Here is a 25110-nt window from a genome sequence, read left to right as displayed (position 1 = left end):
ATATATGACTGGAGTTGGTTGTGGTAAAGTAGTAGTTAAATTTTCAAGAATTGACAACCAGCTGCTGACAGAGAAATTTACTTTTGTTCTCTGTGTTTGGCACATGACTGACTGTTAGAAAAACACTTTTCCATATTAGTTTTTCTCAAGGAATTGTGTGTAAATATTGGGAGGGGTTGATAGTTAACCACCCTGTATAAGCCGGCCCATCCCATCTTGCACTTGCTGTGCAAAATTATGCCACTCTCTTTCACTAGGTGACACATTAGATGAGTGTAAAATTCACACGTGTACATATTCTTCCAAATAGCATCTCTATTGCATTGTCATGAATGGCATATTGTTACATTTACATATATAACAATATTATATAATATTACATATCATTGTTATATTTTTTTTACAGAATTTCCATGAGATTATTCCTTTGGATGTGTTGCTAAATTGTAATTTATTGGTTCATTTCCATAAATATCTGAAGTATGAAAAATTTTCCAGTGTTTGGATTTCATAACCCATTCCTAGGACTTGCATCCTTGAAGGGACCCCGGGCCAATTTTTTTTCCCATGGGCATCCTTTATATGAAATTTATAATGGGAGAAGAAATAATGGGTCCTGCTATTGAGTCCCCATCCCTTATGATTTTTTAGAGGCCACAGTGAATTAATTGACCTTCATTTTATAGGGAGGGTTGTCAGCAATATCAAGTCAGTTGGAAAACATTTTTATTGCTATTTATGTTGAAAAATAAGTATTGACAAGCATAACAAAAACCATTCCAGTTCAAGAACTTCTGGTTCATGAATTTTTCTTTTCTTTAAAAAAAAAGAACTTATTTTTTTTTTTTCTGTAATAGAAGCTAAATTATAAAATATAAATTTTATTATATATTAAATGAATTCATACACATTTTATTTTATGCTTCTGTGTGTGTGTATATTCACGTTTAACTTATTACAGGTACCTTCAGTACATTGGAAATATAGTATCCGATAAACCAATATATCCTCATGACAGTCCAATAGCACTTCATTCCATTACTGTGAAACCAGTTCCGTTATTCACAAAATTAAGGTTTGGATTTTTTTTTTCAAATTAAATAATCTCAAATTTATTTTTTTTCTTCATTTTCAATCTATATGTAGTTTATTCTTATTCTGCTCCCAGATGGGTTTTTTCTATTCTTTGTTTTTAATGAATTAAATTTCTTATCACGATTTGAAGCTTTTTGCATTAAAAAAAATTCCTTAAGTGAAATATAGATTTATTGTTATTTTTATTTATTTTATTTTTTGCTATTTCAAAGCGTTAAAAAATTTCTACGCAATAACTTTTTAAATTCTGCTCTACAGAGAACAAATCCATTGAAATTTTGCTCCAGTCAATTGTGTGTGAACAATGGATATACATTTTCTTTAATGCTTTTACACATTCATCCAATTTATAAATTATTTATTTCAATTAGTTTTGCGTATCAGTTTAAATCTTATCGTAAGATAAATTTATGTTTATTTGATTTTTAGAGATGGGTGTAGACCATTTGTAGAAGTTTATATTGGTGAACAAAGAGTATTTACCACATCCCAAGAGTATGAAAGAATCAAGTTAGTATATTTATACATGAAATCTAATTTTTTATCCAGAAACGATTTGTCTATTATTGATCCAAGAGTATTTTTATTTAAAGCTTCAAACAGGTAACCCTCACTACTAGAGATGTGAGGTGAGAATATTCTCGGAGAACTACAATATTCTCCTGGTCGTAAAAATTAGAGAATAATTTCGAGAATATTCATCTTTCTTTTAAATAATTAAAAAATATTAATTTTGTTTATATTAGAAATATAATTCAGTTTTCATTTCCGGAAACATTTAAAAGAACATAATGATTCTCATAATGGCAACTTTTAGTTGCAAATAGAAATTCTGAGAATATTCTCGGTCATAGTTAGCGGTTTCAAAAGTTTTTGTTATTAAGATTTTAAAAACCTTTAAAGACTAAAAAATTTCTTTTTAAAATTAGATAAATTTTCTGAAATAAGTTCAAAGGAACAAATTGAAACAAAGTTGATTGGCAAGGGAAGCTATTATTATAATCACCTTTATTCTAAGCAGATACAGAACTGTGTTATTTTCTTTATAGGCTACACTTAAATTTTTTATCACTCCTATTTATTTGCAAATTGTGCAGTTCAGCAATGCAGGTTTCATTTTCTTGCTTTTAAAGTTTAATATTGTAGGCTACTATTACTAAGCCATACATGTACCTCGTGCATATTCTTCTGCGGAATTTCTAACGAATTGGTACATGTTGGGATGTGCATGTCTGTGTTGTGAACCTAACACGAAGCTTGTTTCTTTGTAATGCTTGTTTTAGTGCTTCCATCTACCACATATTTTTCAAACTATGAGTGAAGTGTAAAATAATAATTGTTAATATTGTAAGCTACAAAACTTGCATTTTCCCGTCTTGATGGGAAAGAAAGAATATTCTCTGGAAGGACTACTATATTATAAATTACTAATACAAATACAATGCCACAACAAGCAAAATGTCCAACGAGGTGGCTGAGAAAAAGATGCCCATAACAAATATGAATGTTATATATTTCTAAAATAAGAAAGTACAGTTTCAACACTGACAATCCCAAACGCTCTGCAAAGCACCTTTCAATGGAACCCCCCCCCCCCCATTTGCACCCGCTGAAAACCGGAAGAAAGCCCACTTCATTATAAAAAATATGACATTTTGAAGGGGGTTCAGGGATCCCCAATGGGCCAAACAAACTTCGAGCCTAATTCATACAGACCTCATAGGTATATATAAGTTTTCCCTTAAATAATTATTCAGGTGTAATTAAGCTTCATCCATGTTTCTATGCAATATTTAAGAACGAGAAATTGATTTCAAAATGCAATTTAAGTGCCACATGTTTCAACAGAATTGTGACCAAAAAGTTTGTGGTGTTCCTGTGGGTGGGTTGAACCCATGTAACGTGAACCCTTCCCATCTCCGACTTCATGTCTTACCAATCCACCACAACAGCACTCTAGAGAATACTACTAGAGAATAGTCTTATCAAAAATATAAATTATTATTCTCTTATTAACTTCTTAAAGTTATTTTTAATAGGAGTCCTTCCAGAGAATACACTCAAGTTTGAGAATAATAGAAATTATTTATATTATAATATAATATTATATATATATATATATATTAATATCTTCGAGCATATTCTATGGAAGGACAACTGTTATATAAATTACTAGAGAAAAATATTTTTATTAAAAATAATAAGAATTATTCTTAAGTTTTTTATATTAGTCCTTCCAGAGAATATTCTCCTTGGTGAGAATGTTTTGAAGTTTTATATATATATTTATTTATTTATTTATTATAATATGTATTTTATTATAAATATTCCTGAGAATATTCTCTGGAAGGACTTACTGGAGTCTGAAAGGATTACTGGAGTAGTTTTATAAGTAATTTTATAAGTAGTATAAATTACTAAGTAATTTATACTACTTATAAATTACTTGTCTTATCAAGAATAATAAGAACATTTTCTCGAGTTATTTAAAATAGTAGTCATTCTCCAAAGAATATCATAAATATTCTCCTAAAATTATTCTCGACAATGTTACATCTCTGTGTCACTGCAAACTATCTCTTTTGTGGCTCTTAATTAGAACTTTCTGATTTCCAGTTTTTATTTTTAAGTTTCTTAGAAGAAAAGTCCATTTTTATATTTTTTTCAAATTTTAGTAAAATAATGATCTTGATATCTGATTACATATTGTGGTCTTCTAGGCATTTCAATACTTCTGACTCTGAAATTACTATTCCTCTTCGATGTACAGTTGTAGGAGATATCTGCGTTGCTGTTTATCACGCCAGATCAACATTTGGTGGAAAAGTTCAGGGAAGGGTGAGTGTTATGTACACAATATAAAACAAACAGGTTCTCTATATAATTTCTCGATAGAAAAGCCCTGGCTATTGAAGAAAGTATTAATTTTTAGTTGGGTGAAAATCTTTCACAGTTGCATTATCTGCCTATTTATCACTATAGCATAGTGATTGTCCCTTTACTCATGAAATATAAGCTCATACTTAATTTTTTAATCATTAAAATTTATTGCAATAACAAAAAATCATGCCTTTAAATCAGAGGAAAATCATTTATAATCTTTTGAAGATTTTTTTTTATTTGAAGAGGAGTTGACATCATCTTAGGTTCCGATTGTAGTAGATCTCAAGTGCAGGAAAGCACAGCTACTGCTGCTAATTTTTTGGTGATATCTGCCCAGAAAAATAAATCATAATTGCTTGTAACAGAAACATCAACACCAAGAAAACATTAAAGCTTAAGTGAAAAAATTACTGTTTAGGTCAGCTTTAGTCTCTGTGGCATATATGTAGTGAGCTTTAGACTAGATAGAAAGAACCATCATTATCAGATTTTTACTAAAAAATGTCAGAATTATTTGAAAGATTTCAATTTAACCCTTCCATAAAAAACACTGTATTTGTCTATGTATATGCATAAGCTTTTATTCATCTAAAGTTGACAAGGTGGTGTTTTTTAAGGAAATTAATGTTAACAATATTATTATTTTTTTTTTAATAAAATCTCTCTGCATCTTGTGACAACACACGCTACTGCTACTTTTGAACGGTCACACTCTACTGATTTTCTAGGGCATGATAACTATGCATCACTGCTTATACATGTGTATTAGCTTGAGTTGACTTTTACTTTCAGTTGTGTCTGATTAGTATTTTCATGTAGTTAGTATACTTTCAATAAACAAATGTTAAAAGATATACAGTAATATTGAACCTGCAGTATGTTTGTATAGTCATTTGTATGTTTTTATGAATATCAAATAGATGACATTCATATTTCTAGGATATCTTTTAAACTAGTGATATTGATGTTTTAATATTGTATTCTGAAATTTCGTGGTGGTGATAATTGTATTATTTTTTCTGTCAGGTCACAGCAATCAAAATATTTCAACTGCAACTGAACACTGGATTCATTCCGAAAAATACTAGAATGGTAAATTATACTAGGTATGATTTTCTTCAATTTTAAATATTCAATGTTTTTTTAATATTATATTTCCACAGTGTTTTTTAATATTCTTTCTCACTCATACGGCATTCAAATAAAGAGTTTGTGTATGTCCTTATGATTGCCTGTATCATACTTTTTAGGTGTGTCTCATTGTACAACATACTCAAAGTTAAGCTTAGAAATATTCTAAGCCACCTTACCTTGTTTATATATACAGGTTGATTCACTACCACATGTCTAAACTTTCATAAAGAAGTGAGTGATTCAAGGACAAATCATAATTACATAGCAATGCAGGTCAAATATGTTTTCTTAATGTGGTAAATGGGATTGTGCAGGCTCTGGAGTTTCGAGCATTTGGTTCATTGGCTAGCACAATCACCGCATCGACCACACCTTGATTAATTCTGTTGGGGCTTCCATAAATATGAAAACCCTGGTATACCCCCCCCCCCCATTGGCAGTGCTGAGGAACTGGTTGCATGCATTTCAGGGATGCTTGAAACATGCTTGAAATCTTCCTGAATATTCAGAATTCTATGTGCCAGAGATTTGCTCATGCATGTGCAACATTTTGTTTGCATACCCAGATTACTTTTAGTGTTTTCCAACATTGATTAAAACGGATGACAACAATGAAAGACAAGGTTTTTTCCACTTAAATCATTTATTAACAATACATTAAAATGTTTTTTAGAACTAAGAAAGTGACTAACAAAATTTTTTAAAGCATTAACATTAGAAAATATCACAGAATGTTATTGAAATGTTCTCACCCGAGTTGGTCCGACAGGGCACCCTTCAATACTTTGCTATCAAAGTTCTCACATCTTCTACAATAGAAGAGCAGTCCAAGAATCTGGATCACCACTTGATGGCATAAGTTCAGCAAGAATTTGCACTAGCGAGTCCACGCAGATAAGTCACAAAGTGGGTCAGCAATATTCCATCCTTTATGAGAGGGGGCGTCTCCTTGCATTTTCACATGCAGACGAACGGACGATTGAAGAGATGATCTGAAGAGATGATGACTGCATGGCAGCAAGAAACTCATACATAGATCATCAACTCATGACACCAGAAGGAGAGCAACCCTTCACATGGAGCCGGATGATACGCCTCAGCATTCAACTAAGATGAAAATGAATGCAGGAATAAAATGGGTGTCGATACTCATCACGCTGCTGGTATATATGGGGAACACTTTGTCATATGATAATGGATGACAAATCAACACTGAGGATTAATGGTACTGAAATTAACATAAACCTTTTAACAAACAATATCTCATTTGCATATTTATATGGAATACTATTACATAACTTTGACATATGAAAATTGACAACACACAAATTGTAAGCATTGAGACTTGGCCCGGGCCTTCAATACTGAGCTTATTGCACATTGAAAATCTCATGAAGTATGTTAACCACCGATGGCATGAAGGTAAAACATTGTATTTCCATGCATAATTATATTTGCAAAAATGTTTAAAATTTAATTTTATATTGCACATCTCTTATCACAATTTCACTGAGTTTGGTGGCAATCCCCTGCAAAGTTCCCATCCGGCGATCCGCGGGACTTCCCATCGCAATATCAGCAACTGGTAGGCCCCTCATATTACATACAAACTTGAAATACTTTTTTTTTTACCTCTGATACTTTGTTGGTGTAAATTTATTTTTAAAATGCATATTCACTTACATCAGGACTGGACAAATCAAAAAAAATTTAGGTGCTAGCCAAATTTCTTAGGAGCTTAGCATATCCCCTTTCCCCCCCCCCCCCCCCGAAAAAAATCCTAAATAATGCTTTTTTTTTGTTTTTTTTTTACTTTTCTGGGAATTTATGACCCTGTCATGTTGGAAGACACATTATTACGAAATTATTACCACACAAAAAATTTTGTGTCATACACTTTATTTTAGCAGTGATGCATATAAAATTGTAGGCAGTAATACTGCTTTTGTAGTCGCCATGGTGGCCTGGCTTCTGGGATTTTTTCAGCCCTGACTTATGTGGTGTCCTTTCACTTCTGGTGTGTCCCACTATGACAGGAAAAAATTTCCAACCCTACAATTGCTATATCATTCCGATTTGTCTTTGAGTTACCTACTCTTCCCAGAAATTTGTATTTGCAATAGGGAATAAGGTGTAAATGTGGGCCTATCCCCCCCCCCCCGGTTAAAAAGTCTCGCCATAGAGAGCAACGGGCCTACAATAGTAGAAATATTTAATCATTGCATTTCTCACTCACAATGTGAAATATAGATGACAGCACTGAAAAATCAGACACAACACTAGATATGCACTCAGACTGTTAGGTACACAAACATTGTTCTACACTTTGCCATTATGCTAGGCTGGAAAAGATCTGGGCAAAGAGATAAGTCTGGTGGTCCTATTATTCATTCATACATGTATATAATATGATTTTATTTAATATATAAAACACTATAGTATTTGCTGATGTATGAGATATACTTGTCATTTTAAAATTATATCTGAGATATACTTGTCATTTTGAAATTATATCTGACTAGTTGTTACCCCTGGCTTCGCTCGTGCAGATTTGATAAGGTGAAAATTGTTCGGCGATGATTTTCCCCATGTAACGTTTGAACCCCCTCATGACATCCTTCTTGGGGATTGAATTTTCAGAAATCCCATCTTAGTGAGTCTCTATATTATAAAATATAATGCTGATAAAATTTCCTATTTATAGCTTCAGCAGTTTGGGCTCAACGATGATTGGCCCACATAATTACAACGCCTCCATGAAACCTTCACTGCTTAGATGTTGAATTTTGTAGTCAGTCTATATCTCTACATTACAAAATAAACTACTGACCAAATTTCATATTTATAGTTTCAGCAATTTTGGCTCAGCGTGATTTCTCTATATAACCTTTGAACCCCACTTATGATTACTTTAGGGGGTCAAATTTAAAAAAACAACTTTTTACCGAGTCTTTAAATAATAAAATTAAAGTGTTGACTGAAATCATATTTATTGTTTCAGCAGTTTTAGCTTGGTGTGATTTCTCTATATAGCCTTTAAATCCCTTTATTTCCCCCTTAGGGGTTGAATTTTGAAAAATCCACTTCTGTGTGAGTCTTTACATCATAAAATGAAACTATTGATCAAATTGTGTATTCCTAGCTTCAGTAGTTTTGGCTTTTCAATGATGAATCAGTCAGTCAAGACAAGTTATTGCATATATATAGATAAATTTGTGTTACTTATGTGATGGTACTTAGTATATAATTGATTATAAAACATGTCCACAGATAGAAGTTAATTTTTTTAAATAAAGTCCCATATGCCCAGGCATCTTATATGTTAGAAAGTAGGTGTACTTCATTAAACTTTTCCTTTTTAACATAAAATGAATCTGCTTATAAAATAAAAATTGAAAGTTGCATTCCTCAATTAAGTACGCAAGATACATAATTATTCATTTTGTCCATTGTTTGTGTCAGGAGAGAGCTTGATGGCATAGAGGAATTAGATAGGTATCCTGATGGATTTTCTGTTAATCTTCAAGTTAGTGTACCAGATACTGCAACATCTGTTGGTCATCCAGCTGTCTGGGGCGAAATATCACAGATTCAACTAGATCCTCACCTTCTCTTCACATCAGATGAGGAGTTGGAAGAATGCTTGTGTAAGTAACATTTTGGTGGTTCTGTGATGAAATTGATATGCTTTCAAACTACTATGTCAGTTACGTTTTGAACTTTTTGAACTATGTGTTTATACCCTTTAGATCTGTCAAGCTTTAATCAAATAGACTCTTTTAAAACTACATAGAATAATTTTATAAAATTTTTTGTATTGTGCTTCTCTAATAAATTTTGTGTTCTCATAATTTGTATGCAGCCCATTTTGTTAAACCTCAAATGAGCAGCAATACTCTGAATGTAAATGAAAAGACAGCAAAAAGTGATCTGACATCATCATTGAGCTGGCAAGAGAATGATGCCGATTCCAGTCAAGCTACATTTGTGAGTCTTTCTTTCAATATTATTTGTACAAATACATACACAAAGGCCACAACTGGCAAATTGCCCAAAGAGGTGGCTGAAAAAAAGATACTCATAAAAATAAGGATGTCAAATATAACCAAAATCCAACAACCCAATATATAAAAGCATGTACCACGAAGGAAAAACTAATAAGTAATACCATATAATGCACTGCCTAATAATGTATCATGAAGGGAAAACTAATAAGTAATACCATATAATGCACTTCCTATAAAAAAGATTATGGTTGTCTGATGGATGGATAGTTTCTTGATTTATTCCAATGTGTTTATCATACTTCTTTTTAAATGTGTCAATTATGTTAGAATTCATAACCCTTGGAGGTCAGCTATACCATTTATTAACAACCCTATTAGAGGAAAAACTCCCTGCAACACCACAACCTGGAATTGCCCCTTACTAAACAATACTGGTGTCCGCTTATAGAAGCAGTTGATTGACAGTGTATTAATTACCCATGGTCTATCCTATCGATCCCATTGAAAATTTTAAACACTTTGATCATCCCCCCCCCCCCCCCACACACCTGCATTCCTTTAATGTATACATATTCAAGAAATCAAGTTTTTCTTCATAGCTCAAGCCTTGTGTGCCAACAAGGACATGCATAGCTCTTTTCTGCACCCCCTCAACCAAGTCTGTGTCCCTCTGTAGGTATAAGGTCTCCAAAACCTTACGGCATACTCTAGTCCAGGATGAACTAAGCCTTGGAACAGTGAAAGAATGACTGGGAGAACAAGAAAGATCTTTTTAAGAATGAAACCGAGCATTCTATTTCCTTATCATAATGCAAAGAAATCGAAAATTTATTTCTTCATGCTCTGCAAGAATGATCTGTTACAGCTTAAAAAGTGCTGAGTGCTGCTGTACTAAAGAAATCAAATAGTCTAACAAAATATTACTTTCTATTTTGCTTGTTATATATATTCTCTAAATCAGAATTTTTCAACTGGTGTGCTGTGAGGACCATAAGTATACCACAAAAAATTTCAGACAAAATTAAATTTCTTTTTGAAGAAGCTCAAAGTTGAATGCCCAACAGAAAAATGTACATCGTAATAATGAAAGTGAAAAAAAATCTGAAGAATGTTTTTACGCAACTGTTTTTTATAAAAAGGTGTCAAAAGTACTTGAATTCAAAAACAAGTTCTAGATGATACTATTAAATTTGTTGCAGAGAAAGAGTTAAAGTAGAGAAAATAGAATAGAGAAACGTTTGAACTACAGAAGTGTAAAGTCGATGAGTTCCTTATTGTACAAATTTTTCAAAAGTTTGATTTATTGCATAAAATTTTTTAAAAATATTTTTATGCACCTGCAGCTGGCATATATGAGTTGTTTCTCCGGATTGGGTGAGAAATTTCAGTGTCTAAAGCAGTGGTTTACAACCTGTGTTTCGAGGAGCCCAGAGTGCTTTGTGACCATTCCAGTGAAATGAAGTCAGAGTTGATTTAGGTACCAAATTAAAAAAAAAGATGTCTAAAAGGCTCCACTGTAGCATTTTTTTTTTTTCTTAAAAAAGGGCTTCATGAGTTTAAAAGTGTGAAACCACTTGTTTGACAGATGCGAGTGTCAGCCCAATTAAATATTACAGATGAAAGAGGTAACAGTAAAAATAAATTTTTAGAGAAATGGCAAAAAATCACAATTAAACCATCAAAAAATGAATATCAAATTTTGATTTAATTTGGTGAGTAATAAAATTGAACTTGAGAATCGATTAATGACATATTTTGAAGTGTTACAAGAAGAGCAATAATTCTGTTCTTAACATCACATTTGTGGGAAACCAGTTTTTCTATAATGAATAATATTAAAAATGAGAACCGATCATAAAATCTTTGGAAGAAACTAAGAGTGTTCATGTCCAAAAGTTTTAAAATTTTTTCAAGCGCAGATATCTAATTAAGTTTTGTTGCAGGATATTAAATTACTTTTTTATTATAAATAGCAATGAATTGTGTGCTTTGTTATTAATAATTACTGTTAATAATTAAATAATTGAAAAATTTTACTTAAAATCTCAATTGAAGCGTGCCGTGGAAGTTCAACTGTAAGTTTAAGTGTGACACAGGATAATAAGGTTGAAAAACCTTAAATGTTAGGTACTTTGCACCCAACTGGCAAAGGCAACAGAAATTCTAGATAATGTCCAGATAAATTTTCCAGTTTTGATGTGAAAATTTAAGGAGATGTTATATTACATTTATGGAAATTTAGATGAAACAATTTGGCATTTGGAATGCATAAAAAGTTGTGTTGCATGCCATGATTAAATTTTTGCCAAAAAAAACCCCTACAGTGTATGCTGCATCAGTGTGAAAGATGAAAGAGTCTTTAATCATGTTTATAAAAAACATAAGTTCCATTTCTCTTATCCCAAGGAATATCATTTTGTATGTGAAATAACTGATATAAGGAAAGTTTTCATAGAATGAAAAGTTTTGAAAATGTCATTAAAATTATAATAATTTTAAAACCAAATTTTTTTGCACTCTTCAGCTTGCAGGGAATGAGTCTGAGAGTGATTCCATCAGTCCAACTCCTACACCAAGTACTATAGATGATCTTGTTAAAGACCAACCCCCAACTCCAGCAGAAGCAGATCTATTGAATCTGAGCAATCCCTGTGCTCCTCCTACTCCAAACGTCTCTGGTGGCAATAGTCAACCCACTGTAAACCTATTGGACATTGACGACGAAGTAAATAACTCAAATCCAAGTAATTTTGATCTCCTATGTAATTCGAAGCCAACACCTCTGATCAACAATGTCACTAATTCTGGAAATCAGGAATTTAACCCTTTTGATAGTGTTCCAGCATCAAACATTCCAGCGAGCTCATTCAATGACCCATTTTCCGTGTTGCAAAATGGAGCTACATCGGATTTCAAACCAAAAGCTTCGACTAACGACTTTTTTGATGTGTTTGGAACTGGCGCTGCTAATGCTGGTTTCGACAATTTGAAAACAAGTTGCAGTGCAAATAGTACTCCACAGGTGAGTTGATGTTATCAATCTAGAAATATCATGTAATCTGAGAGCATTATACAGTCAAATCTTGATAAGTCAAATGTGCAGCGGCTGACACAAAATTTTGAGTTATTGTCAGTTCAGAAAACCTGATTTCAGTGAGAGAAAGTAAAATATTTATGAAAATAATCATGCTATTTACACATATCGTATTAATAAAACATGTCAAACTATTAGGAATGAAGGAATTTGAGGGGAAAATTATTCTATTCATATTTAATTATTGAATGGGAACATTCAAAAATAAACACTTTTTTTTGCAAGCTGAAAAATGAATCTGCTAAATGTTAAACTGTATTAGGCACGGTAACCCAGGTCAATAAGATACTTGCCTAAATTAACAGGATGTTTAGAGGTGTTGTTTGTTTAATCATTTTTGTCACACTACGGCCATTTTCTGCGCGCGAGAGCTAATTAGACCGGGACCTACAATTTATTCCCGATTCCGAACGGCAGGCTTGTTTTTTGATACTCATCGAGAAGTTGGTGCACTAACTCCTCGATGGGGGACTCCCTGTGGTAGCAATTTTTTGCTGCGGTCAAGTCACAGTTTTTTGTTGTTCCCCTGTGTCAGGAAAGTTTTCTGACAAGGACGAACCGGGTATCGAACTCATGACACCTCTAAACATCCTTTGTACTTTAGGCGAGTATCTTATTGACCGGGCTACCGCGCCCCATTGTTTGTTCGATATCCGGTTCATTTTTGTCAGAAACTTTCCTGACACAGAGGTACAGCAGAAATGCCAACCTGACCACAAAAAAAGATTGCTACCGCAAGGAGCACCACATCGAGGGGTTAGTGCACCAACCTCTCATTGAGTATAAAAAAAGGCTGCCATTTGGAATCGGCAATAAATTGTAGGTCCCGGTCTAATTAGTTCTGGTGTGCAGAAAATGACTGCGGTGCAACAAAAATGATCAAATGATCTAAACTGTATTGCTAAATGCTAAATTCTATTATTGCTAAGTTCTATAATTGCTAAACTGTATTGCTAAGTTCTATAAATGCTAAACTGTATTGCTAAATGCTAAACTGTATTGCTAAGTTCTATAATTGCTAAACTGTATTGCTAAGTTCTATAAATGCTAAACTGTATTGCTAAATGCTAAACTGTATTGCTAAATGCTAAACTGTATTGCTAAATGCTATTTTTTAAATTTCTCTCATACCCTTAAACTTTACTTAAAGAAAAAAACAAAATCACTAAAATACTGAAAAAATTCTGGGACCAAATGAAAACTTTGACTTAAACAGATATTGAAGCTATTGGAGTTTGGCTTATCAAGATTTGACTGTATTAGTAGATTTGGACAAAAGCTCTCTCAGATTATTTAGTTTTATTGTAAATCAAGGAAATATTTTTATTTTGGGAACAACAGATTGAATTAAAGATCAACTATGTATTGAAATAAAATTGGTGGTTGTCTCTCTTAATTTTTCCCCCTAGCATAAACCTGGTATGAGCTCAAGTGCATCAGCTTACAATATGAGTGCAGCGGCAGCTGGTTCCAACTCAGAATTTTCTCTTCTGGGCAGTTGGGATTCAGTCTATCAGAACAATGGCACATCTGCTGCTTCCACGAGTGGCACCAGCCAAGGAGCCCCAGGCTATCCTATCACACGTCTCACTCCTGGTAGCATTCCTCGCAATGCCTCAACTCCAAATCTTGAAGCATTAGCGAAATCAGATCCATTTGCTGATTTGGGTAAGCACATATAAATCTACTTTATTATTTTTTTTATTTTTTTAAAACTTTAGCTCATCATGAATCATGTTTTATTTTTGTACTCACATTGGAGACCTGAAAATTTTCACTACTGTAGGACCTTTGGTTTTATCCAAGTCCCTATTCACCAAGTTATGTGTTGCTGTTATATTTTTCATGTACTGATTTAAAAAAAATACACGCAGTAAAATCATGTGTAAAATGCTTTGTGTTAAAAAAAATTTCAACTGCAGCACGTAACGGTATCTCAATGTAAATCAGCTTCATTTAAATCACAATTTTCTGTTAAATCACCTGTATTGACAGAGTTCTATGTCTGGAATGGAATTTACTATAGGCTTTGAGGAAGAGGGGATAATTATTGCAGTTGGGAAACAAGATATGTTTCTTTTCAAAGTAATAAAAACTCACAATTTTTTTCATCTGCTTTTTTGATTATGCTACAACATAGAAAATTTTTTCATAACCCTTAATGAGCACTTTTGTTCATTCAAAGTGTTCATACTGAGCATATATTTCTTTACTGTGCTGAAAGAAAGGGGGAAAACACAGTCTCTCTCTTCCCGTTATCTAACTTTGAACAAAAGCTGGCTCTGCCTACTGGCAGTTAATTGATTGGGGTTGATGAGATATCTCAGGATTGCTGCTGTAAGGTTTGAGTAAAAATATCTGATTTATTTGACTTTTCTTTTTAATCACGATTTTTATCAACACTGGCATGTAGTGAGACTAACATTTATATGGAGGTTGAGAATGGTTCAAATGACCTGTTTTTTTTTCTCTTTTTCTTTTTCTTCCAAGTATTTAAAGTAATCGTGGAAATGTTTTAGATTATAAGTACAATACAACAATTTTCCCAATGTAACTTTATAATGTACTCATTTAATATTTCTTGCATTGTACGGTAATTTATGAAGTAATCTTCATGCTAACATTATTTCCCAGCATTTACAACATTATTTTATTTGACCTTGAAATGTCTAATAAGGTCTACATTATAAAAATTTTTATCAGCAGAGTTACGTCCAGTCTGCATTAGCTTGAATAATTAGGGCCCTAATGTATTTTAATTTTACTGTGCAAATAATTCTTCATTCTGTCTAAATTGTTCTGTGTGAGCCCTAAAACAGGATGGTTTTTCATTGTTTTGCAATGAGCCCTCTGCTGACTGAAAGTTCTGCTGTAAAAATTAATGATAGTGTTTTCTACACTTTTTTTAAATTCTTTCAGATTAGTCTGCAGTAGCACTGATTGTTCTGTGACATACGTCACAGATTTGAGCATACTCTGCTTTGGGGAGTGTGAGGTTGTTAGGTTAAAAATTTTACTGAAAATAAGACTATATATCTTTATTGTCATATATTTTATTTCTGATCATCTCAGCAGAAATACATTTAATTAAGCTGTGTTTCAATTTCTTTATACAGGGTGCATAGCAAACAAAGCTTATGCCATTTTACTGGCGAGCAGTTTATCCTAGAGGCACTTCCAATTAGAAAAAGTTTCCAAATAGCATGCAGTACTCAGATATGTTACCCATGTTGCAAGGGGTTGTATATTTATTAAAATAAAAAAATTAACTTTTTATACAGTCCCAGTGTGCCCCAAAATCCAATTAGAAAGTTGTTGCCCTGTCTCTCTTGATGCCAACTAAAAAAAATCCCACGTTTCTTAGTGCAATATGAGAGATATATGCAATTACTGAGATATTTGAATTTGGAAAGAGAAAAAAGAGGAATAGTTGGGGAAAAAACTGCTCGGAATGCGAAAAACCATTTTACCCATATTTATTTTAATGCACCCCCCCCCCTCCGAATTTTCCTCAGTTTTTAAAACTTAAATATCTTTAGAGAATATTGCACTAAGAGAAATGAAATGTTTTTAGTTGGCATCAGGAGAGACAGGGCAACAACTTTCTAATTAGGTTTTGGGGCACACAGAGACTATATCAAAGTTAATTTTTCTAATGGCATATGGGGAGTACTGCACATTATTTGGAAACTCTTTCTAGTTGAAAGTGCCTCTAGGATCACCATTAACAATTCACCATTAAAGTGTCATACACCTTGTTTGCTATGCACCCTGTATATTAAATATAGTGGAAAGTAGGAAATAATATACAAACATCCTAATTATAGATTTCATTAATTTACTTATTGTCACATGTTTTGCGTGGTGCATATCCTAACACATGTATTCTTCGTGCTACAGGTAATCTGTCATCTTTTAGCAACAATAAATCAAAAGAACAGAAAGACACAAAGCAACCATCCAGTGATGCACAGCCAGCATTTTTAAATACAAGTCCTCAGAATTTTCCCAGACCTCAGTCCTATGGTGGAACATCTGCTTCAACGTGGCAGAATCAAGGGGCACCTGGTCAGCAGCCATCTACAGCTAATGCTGGTGCAACATCGAATGCAGCTCCAGGTGGTAAACCCGATTATAGCCGTAGCCATTTTTCCAGTGTTTTCGGTGAGCGAGATGAACGTGGAAACAGAGGGGGTGGTGGTAAGTTTCTGAATAAATAAAATATTTTCTTGATTTTTTCTTCTTCTGTCGGTAGTTGTTACTATAAAAAAAGCAAAAATCTGCAATCATTTTTTTAAATTCAATTTATTGTCCCATTGATTAAAAGATTTATTTTTACTCCTATATGCTCTTATACTGTATTAAACATCAAGTGAAACCTCCATATGATAATACTCTGCGTACAAAGCAAATATATTCTTGTTGAGGGGTTATTGTTATATCAAGAGGTGGCTTATATTATCATCAGGTGCTACCAAATTTATGCTGTTGGCATCCCATCTGAATTTTTGTAGTTAGCTCAACAATAAAATGCATTTGAAAGTATTAATTTGCAGCATAAAAATTCTAATTGATTAGTTGATAAATAATATTCACAGTTGGTTGTTTCAGCCTGTAAAGTAGTTTCCTACACAATACTCTTGTGTAATACACAGAAAGTAGCTTCATGAAAGTATTTCATTAGTACTTTCTTAGGGGAGATAATCCAAAATCAGTGCCGTCTTAATGCATGGGCCCCACCCACGCATGGCCCAATTGCCTCAAGAGAAGAGGGGCTTCACAAAAATGAGATTTGGTTCAAATTTTCTAGAATATACCTAGTAGGGCCCATGATGCTTTTAAAGCAGCCCTGTCCAAAATACCTATGTTAATGAACGTACTCGAAGGAACAAAAACTAGTGAGGAATTAAAAAATATATTGAAGGCTACTTTGAGTGAAATATAAAAAATATTGTTATATATATATATATATATAGCAGTATTGAAATATCATTAACAAATATTGTCATAGAGGGATCTATCATTGTAAAGGAATATCTCGAGGAGTTTGGCATTATAAACAATTCAAAATAGGATTTGAAAAAATATTTTTGTAGCAGTGTTTCCCAACTTTTTTGTTCAATTTGTCTATTTTGTTCGCCCCTTCTTCAGAAATTTTTTTCTCTCCCCCAACACAAGCTAACCCATAGGATTCTATGTGATATGCATAGCTTCTTCCTTCCCTTCCCCCCACCCGTACCTTTCCATTGCTCCCGTTGGGAAACACTGTTTTAGAGGGATCTGTCATTATATCGAATATCTTTGTAATGAGGTTTCACTATACTATGATTGGAAAACTTCCTTTTAAATAATAGATAATGCATAATTTATTACAGCCCCAAAACCAAGGCTTGCTGGTGATGCATTTGAAGATCTGATTGGACAACAAGGCTTCGCACAGTTTTCTAAAAAAGATGATGGTCCCAAAACAATAGCTGCCATGCGAAGAGAAGAAATGGCTAAAGAAATGGATCCAGAAAAATTGAAAGTGAGTTTTATCCATCACTTTGTTATTAATTTTAATTTCATGCATTTGTTATAAAAACTCATTCTGAGTAGTTGCCATTCTCTCATTGAGCTAGTTCTGTAAAATAATGGCTCTATAAGCTTTTGTTATTAAAGTTATATTTTTGAATCATTTTTTTTTTTAAGTACACACAGCCTTTCTCATCGTGGTTGAACTACACTTTTCCTATTTTTTAAAAAATCTTTTCTAACATTGCCTTTCACTTTAGATTCTCGACTGGATAGACCATAAGGAGAGAAACATCAGAGCCTTGCTTTGTTCATTGCACACAGTATTGTGGGAAGGAGCAAAGTGGAATGAGGTTGGAATGCATCAATTAATATCTCCTGCAGATGTTAAAAAGTTTTATAGGAAAGCTTGCTTAGCTGTTCATCCTGACAAGGTATATATAGATATATATTTCAGCTTTTGAAATTCATTTCATTAGTTATAAAGTATCAGTGGGTAAGATATTGCAAATTGTTAAGGTGCTTCTGTATCCGCCTGGTATACTGATATTTCCCATCAATATGTATGAAATGATCTCATCAATATGACGTCATGAAATGTTTAATTGCGAGCCTCAAGCAATGAACACTAGATAAAAGCCAATCGTGGAAGGACCTTTGGGATAGTCAATGCATCAAAGAAATTTGAGTTCTGCCCCTTAGACTTTATATAGCTATTATATAGGCAGTCAAGTGAACTAATATTTGATATTTCAAACACTTATTGCTTATTCAGAAAGCAGTTAAATACTGCTTAAAGAAATGAACTTTTCCTGGTTTTAAGTCAAACAAACAGTAAGGCCAAACACATAGTGAGGCAACCATGAGGTATGTGAGGGTATAATCGTGGACTAACAATGAAAACAATTGTATTGTTTTATTCTACACCTCACATGCTCAAGAGGAAGAGGCACTCAATGAGTTGCAGGATTTGAACAACAGTGTTTGTTTTCACATCAAAGTGGGGGATTTTCACTATCTGCTGGTTGGTCCATTTCTTTCCCTTTTCTCTCTCTCTTCTGCTGAGACATCATCACACCCTTACATTTCAGAACCACTCCAGCCGTTTTCTCCCTCCTTTTCATCTTTTAATATGTGCGGGCGTCTCTTCGTCGGCCCCTGAGCATTTTTTTCATCCCAGTCACAATTTTTGGAACTCGTATCTCTTTGCTCACTATAACCGCAGCCTCAGACATGCTTTAGAGGAGAATATGTTTAAAAATTTTTCCTGCTAGTCCATGTGGATAAAGATATGTGTCCTGTACATAGTAACAATAGTAAGTAATTTTATTTAATTTTATTTGATATAATTGTTTCTTTGTTCTTACTCTACTATGTTCTAAAGATGTCAAAACACAGAGACCAGTATGAAAATCATAGTGTTACTTGTCTTCAAAATGTGCCTTACTATTTCTTTAAATACTGTTTTGATAAATCTTTCACTTTTTTTTTTTTTACTTTGACCTGAAATTAATACATTTATCAAAATTTTGCACCACATCATTGTTTGAGGAGCTTATTTTCAAAAAGGGAACGTGTCCACTTTTGCTAAATTTGCAGTTAGAAGTAAAAAACATATTCCTCTGGAAAGGACTGCTTTACAAAAGTGGAAAATAGCCCAACACACAGGTAGTGTACTGGAGTGGTAGAAGAATATTTAAATACTGTGTTTCTTGAACAACATTCTAGTCATTATCTACATTCAAATTTTGTAAATGTTCGGTTTTGAAAGAGAATCAATATAAATGTTACCTTTTGATCAAAATTGGAACTGGTGTTTAAGTCTAAAAAATTTAAAATTTTTGTGCCACCTGTTGTTTTCCTAGAAACTTGATCATTCTATGTGACTTTCAAAGCACTACCGAAATTGTGCAGTTTCGAAAAATTCTTCAAACTCAAGTAGGAAAATTGCTTTATGTTCCCTTTTGAAAATAAACTTCTAATTCGTACACAAAGTGCAAAAATTTTCTTTTATGTGTGAAGATTCAAATTGATGGCTGTTGTGCTTTAAATTGATGTTTTATTTTTTTAAATTATTATTTTTGATTTCTTATTTATTAAAAGCTGGAGTTTGGGTATGTGCTGAAATGTTTATACTGAAATTCTGATTTCCTATTATTTTGCAGCAAGTAGGAACTGCCAATGAGAATTTTTCCAAACTGATATTCATGGAATTGAATGATGCCTGGAGTGAATTTGAAAAGCAGCCAAATATTGTCTAGCTAGTCATGTTCATTTTTTTTTTTAAATTTAATCTATAAGATCCGGAGGATTAAGGAAAAAAGGAAATTTATTGATCTTGATGTATTTCTTATTTCAAGGTCTCTTATATAGCTGTAAATATTGTGTGTATGTGTAGAAATATTTATCACCATGTGTGTGTGTATATTATTTTTGGATCTGTACATCATCATAGTGTATCTCTGTGTTAGAATGGAAAGAAATTCAGCTAAAAACAAAAAATATTTATGGTATACATTGTACTTCTTTTTTTGAGTTTAGATTGTCAGTATCACATTCACATGTTGATATTGTGTGGCCTTAAATCAATTAAATTACTTTAGATGTGTCCAGAAGAATTTGTTTCACCTTTATTTATAGTTATTGAAAAAGTATTAAGCGGAGGCGTTGAAGCATTTGAGAACTTTGAAGCATCCTAGTGATTTTCTTAAATGTTTGTTATGTAAAGAAAAAATAACTATTTGTTATTGCACACTCGTTGATTACAATTTTTTTTTTTGAATCAAATATCTGATATCATTTTGGTAAGAGCATCTGATTATAAACCAGACAATTAGTCTTGCTTTGCTTGCAAATATTTAAAGTTGTTTGAGGATTCACCTGTGTTGCTTTATTTCCAAAATTTTATCTTCTGTAATGATTGTTTTTTATTTTCTTAAGATTTTGTTTTTTTAAACATTTTAAGACAATAACACTTTTTAATTCAGGTAATTCCCCCAGCATCAAAATATGAATAACATTAAATATTTACACATGATTGCATTTTATAGTTGTGTTAAGATTTTTGTATTATCATTCTCTACAAATTATGGTTTTAATTTGAATCACTTTCTGGAAAATTTAGAAAAAATATTTCTTCATTAATTATTGTGTTAATTTTTAGTTTTTTTTTTGTTTTTTTTGAAGGATGCTAAAAATTCACTTAACACTTAATATTGTACTAGTATACTGTATATATCGGGGGTAAATTCTGAAGATGGTTTATTTCAATATTTGTGTGGTTTACTTTAAGCATTTAGCTTTATATGTAAATTGAAAATGTGGTTTTGTCAGTAGAAACATCAATATATAATTGCTTATTCATTAAAAATCATAAGTTTGTAGATAATTTTGGTTTAGAATTATGTTTTTGATTCTAGATAAATATATAAATATATTAGTTTGTTTCCTATTGATTGTAGCCTTAACTAAAAATTGATCAGTTTAGTCATGCAAATATCAAACCATGTATAGAGATATTCATCGTAAATTCATGTTCATTCAAACAAGTTCTTATTGAGGATTCTATAGATCACATGAAATCCTCACTATTATGCTAATTACTTTCAGACAATGATATAACACCTATTATGTGTACTTATTTATTGGGGTTTTTTTTATTTTTTTTTAAATTTCTGTGTATTTGATTGAGCATTCATGTGTAATCATATATGCATATCTTTGTGTAACCACAGATGTCTAGCTGTTAGATGCTCTTGTCCTTCAGGATTAGTATGTAGAATCATCAAACGAGCACCTATTTTTATTTTAAGATGAGCTATATTACAAGTGCAAAATCCAATGCAATGTGTGTAATGTAGTAGTCACTGTGTTTCCCAAGAGAAGTTTGTATAACTACATAGTTTGACTCTAGCACCTAGTTGTGAAGTGGAACGCTGGCCGATCTCAAATAGCTATGAATTAGAGTTGCATTCATTTTATGTAATCTTAAATTAATTTATCTTTTATATATTTTTTAGAAGTTCAAAATAGGTATGATTATATTGATTTTGTTTTTTTTTTGGTAATAAATGCAGGTTAGATTATTAGTTGTACATTATTTCATGGATCTGGGGATATGAGAAAAAAAAGTGTAATTCTGACTACACAAAGTTTTCTACACACTTAAACATGTGCATTTGATATTTTTGATTTGCTTTTCTTTTGTCAAAAGAAAATTTATAGATTCTTTTAAGCATCATCAATCTCGTAAAACTCTATAAATTATCTTTGCTGTTAACCTGTTTAAGAAAAAGTATTTTTTCACTAGCATAAATCAGTGTATGGATTTTTGTTTTTTAAGTGAGACGTCAACTTATTCAAAAAAATTTATCACATAATATCAAATATCAAAGTTAGTTGGTTGATAAGTGAATTATTGTGAATTATTTTATTTTTATAAATTAATAGGCTTAAGTTGATGTAAGTCTATTTTGTAAGAAAATTATAATTGATACTTCCTGATGAAATTAAAATATATTTATGCATTATCTTTTAACTTTTTTTATGGCTTTTCAATAATTAACTCATACTTGAGGCTGAATGGTGAAATTTGAGAGCATTTGCCGTTTAAATTTCATTGTTTACAGTGATATTAGGATTGCTAATATAATGATTTTTTTCTGTAATGTGTGTCTTACATTTTTAGATTAATATTGTTAAAGATGGTGCTAATTACTTCGTGCATGAATTTTTCATCGGTTATGTATATAGCAACTCAGTACAAGTACTAGTACTTGTTTATTTTATACAAGTGATAAGGCCAGTATTACCGCCATTCTAATATCCTTTGTAGAACTTTTATTAATTCAGTTCAGTTGCAAAGTAGGAAAGAATTTGTGTAGTTCTGAATATCAGTCGTGTACTTATTATTATTAGAAATGTAGAGTCTCATGCAGCATTCCTGAACAGATATTGTCGAGTTAATTATGTGAAGTTTTGAATTGATTTCTCTTATTTTTCATGGAAAGATTTTAGATGATAATTGTTTGTGAATGTAAGTGCTGAAACATCTTTGTTATTACAGAATTTTCTGGAATTATTGCTGTGAATGATCTTATATGTTTGATACATATCGTTAATGTTTGTGAATGTCGTAATATATAGCAATACAATAACATCAAGGTTCAGTTTGTTATGTAGAATGTGTTACACAAACAATCATTTGTAAAAGTTTGCGATTGGAAACTGTTAAAGAATCAAAAACAATTTCCTGGATTGTTATTCAATCATAGTGTGCAGACACACAAAACATAACTTCTCAATTTGTTTCAATAATGAACTGTTTAGTAACAGCATTTTTTGTCCTTTGAATAATCTGAGAGTAAAATTCATTGTTTTTCCTCTATATTCCTTCCTTTACAGGGTGTAAACATGAAAATATTTACATGATGATACATAATTCACCTTTATACAGTGTGTTTTCATGTGAAATTACCAGGTTTTTTCGCTTTGATTGTGTACGGTGCATGTTGAATTTTTTTCGTTGTTGTTCCATGTAAATATTGAATTTAGATGTTTCACTTTCGGTGTTTATTATTATTTTTTTCTAAAAGTTTATCATGAATGTACATTGTTCTTTTTCTTCTTCCTCCTTCAGCACAGCAGTATAATTGCTGAAATTTTCGCTGAAGGAATATGTGATTTAATGTCATTCCATACGTTTCATAATGTGTGTTAGTGCGTGGAAGGATCTTTTTAATTTTATATTTGCTAACTGATTTTGTTTTTGATGTTATAATTTATATAAAGTTATTTCGTACAAGTCTGGACAAAAAAAATGAGGCTTAAGGTTTAAAAGAGTTTATCTGTTCCACACAGAGCGAGATAAAAAATTGTGTTATATATATAAATATATGAGAATGACTACATAATGTACATTACTGTATTGCCTAGATGGTGTCCTAATTTAAACAAAAAAAAGCATGTGTATAGAAATAAAATGGTTGCAAATATAAAATTATTCCATCTTATTGAAAAGCAATCACATGAAGTCACAAGATTATATTATACAGTGCTGTGTTTCATGAAATACCCCCCCCCCCCCCTCCAAATCTTAATACAGTGGTACCTCGGCTTACAAATTTTTTGAGTTAAGGAAGATTTTTTCAAGGTTTTTCTGCATTGGTTAAAGAATACGGATTCAGCCTAATGAATATTTTAATTTATATGGATGCATGTGCTAATGTAAAACGGATGCCTCATGAGCTAAATTTCCGTGTCTATCAAAATGAATTCAATGAGTGGCTATAATTTTAGCCAGATCAATGTAATGCCACCTCAGAAGTGCTTTCCTCTGTCAGAAGGATTTTGGGCCATTCACAATGCATAATTATGCTAAGCAAAAATGCATGTTTTAAAAGAAAATGTCTTTTTTTTTTTTTAGCTTATGGTAAGATTGTTATATTACTAACTGAACAGTCTGTGGACATTCTTATCTTTTTCATGCGTGTTGGAGAGAGATTTCCCAACTACATCTCATTGCACACCACCTCACACTTTTTATCACTGGCATACAGACTCGACTGCTTAGTGTGTATAGTGTATGAGGGAGAGATGAAAATATGCTTTTTTATCTTCCTTTAAATTCTCCATTTGATTGTGAAGTTGTTTATCTCAGACTTACAGTCAGTATTTGTATTTTTCACAGTGCTTCTTGATGATTTATAGAAATCTTCGAAAAAACCTATAGGGGGATCACATTTTGGCTAATGAATGATTCTGTAACAAATTACCTTCATTAGCCGAGGTATCACAGTGCTGTAATTTCCTGTCTATAATCCACATATGCAAATTTTGAGGGAAAATACCATCATATAGCTTTCAATGGCATATAATATGAATGTAAAGGTACCGTGAAGCACTTTTTGTAACATTTAACATGGTAATATTTTCTAAAACAGAGACAATACAACTTTTTTCATGTTTATATTCCTGTGCAGCAGATGAAAACCCTTTGGAATTGTATATTTTCATGTTAGACTCAATTTCATTATTGTCTGGCGTTATCGAGCTAATGGGAAACAAACCTATCTCAGATAATCTGGAACTTACAGGGTTTTGGCATTAAAAATAAATTCATAAACCGGAAAATAGAAAAACATAAAAGTTATTTTTAATAATTTTTCAGTGCAATAAAACAATCAAATGAATATACCGTATATACTCGTGTATAAGCCGAGTTTTTTTGTGGAAAAATTCGTTCCTCATGTGGGAGGGGGGAGGGGTCGGCTTATATTCTGGTCAGTTTTTGATGAGAAAATATCTACCCCCTGCAATCAGTAGTCATTTTTGTAGCAGTGTTCAAGAAACCAGCATTATTGGTATGGGATATGTTCAAACCCC

General features: G+C 32.2%; 1 protein-coding gene across 1 annotated transcript in view; it reads left to right on the top strand.

Annotated features, from left to right (window-relative positions):
* Window positions 1-24840, top strand: part of aux (cyclin-G-associated kinase) — a 51122-nt gene extending 26282 nt beyond the window's left edge. Inside the window, exons 14-25 of the mRNA XM_089244743.1 lie at window positions 962-1075; window positions 1525-1605; window positions 3816-3933; window positions 5005-5084; window positions 8575-8759; window positions 8975-9099; window positions 11644-12141; window positions 13623-13881; window positions 16114-16413; window positions 17589-17740; window positions 17988-18161; window positions 19893-24840. Coding sequence (XP_089100869.1) covers window positions 962-1075; window positions 1525-1605; window positions 3816-3933; window positions 5005-5084; window positions 8575-8759; window positions 8975-9099; window positions 11644-12141; window positions 13623-13881; window positions 16114-16413; window positions 17589-17740; window positions 17988-18161; window positions 19893-19988 — 2182 coding nt within the window. The 3' untranslated portion in view covers window positions 19989-24840. The remainder of the gene's footprint in view (window positions 1-961; window positions 1076-1524; window positions 1606-3815; window positions 3934-5004; window positions 5085-8574; window positions 8760-8974; window positions 9100-11643; window positions 12142-13622; window positions 13882-16113; window positions 16414-17588; window positions 17741-17987; window positions 18162-19892) is intronic.
* The last annotated feature ends 270 nt before the right edge of the window (window positions 24841-25110 follow it).

The sequence above is a fragment of the Pholcus phalangioides genome, unplaced genomic scaffold (assembly GCF_987345545.1).
Source record: "Pholcus phalangioides strain wild (caught in Gottingen) unplaced genomic scaffold, Ppha-v1.0 ptg000015l_1, whole genome shotgun sequence".
NCBI lineage: Eukaryota > Metazoa > Arthropoda > Arachnida > Araneae > Pholcidae > Pholcus > Pholcus phalangioides.
This window is presented reverse-complemented; position numbering and strand designations above follow the sequence as displayed.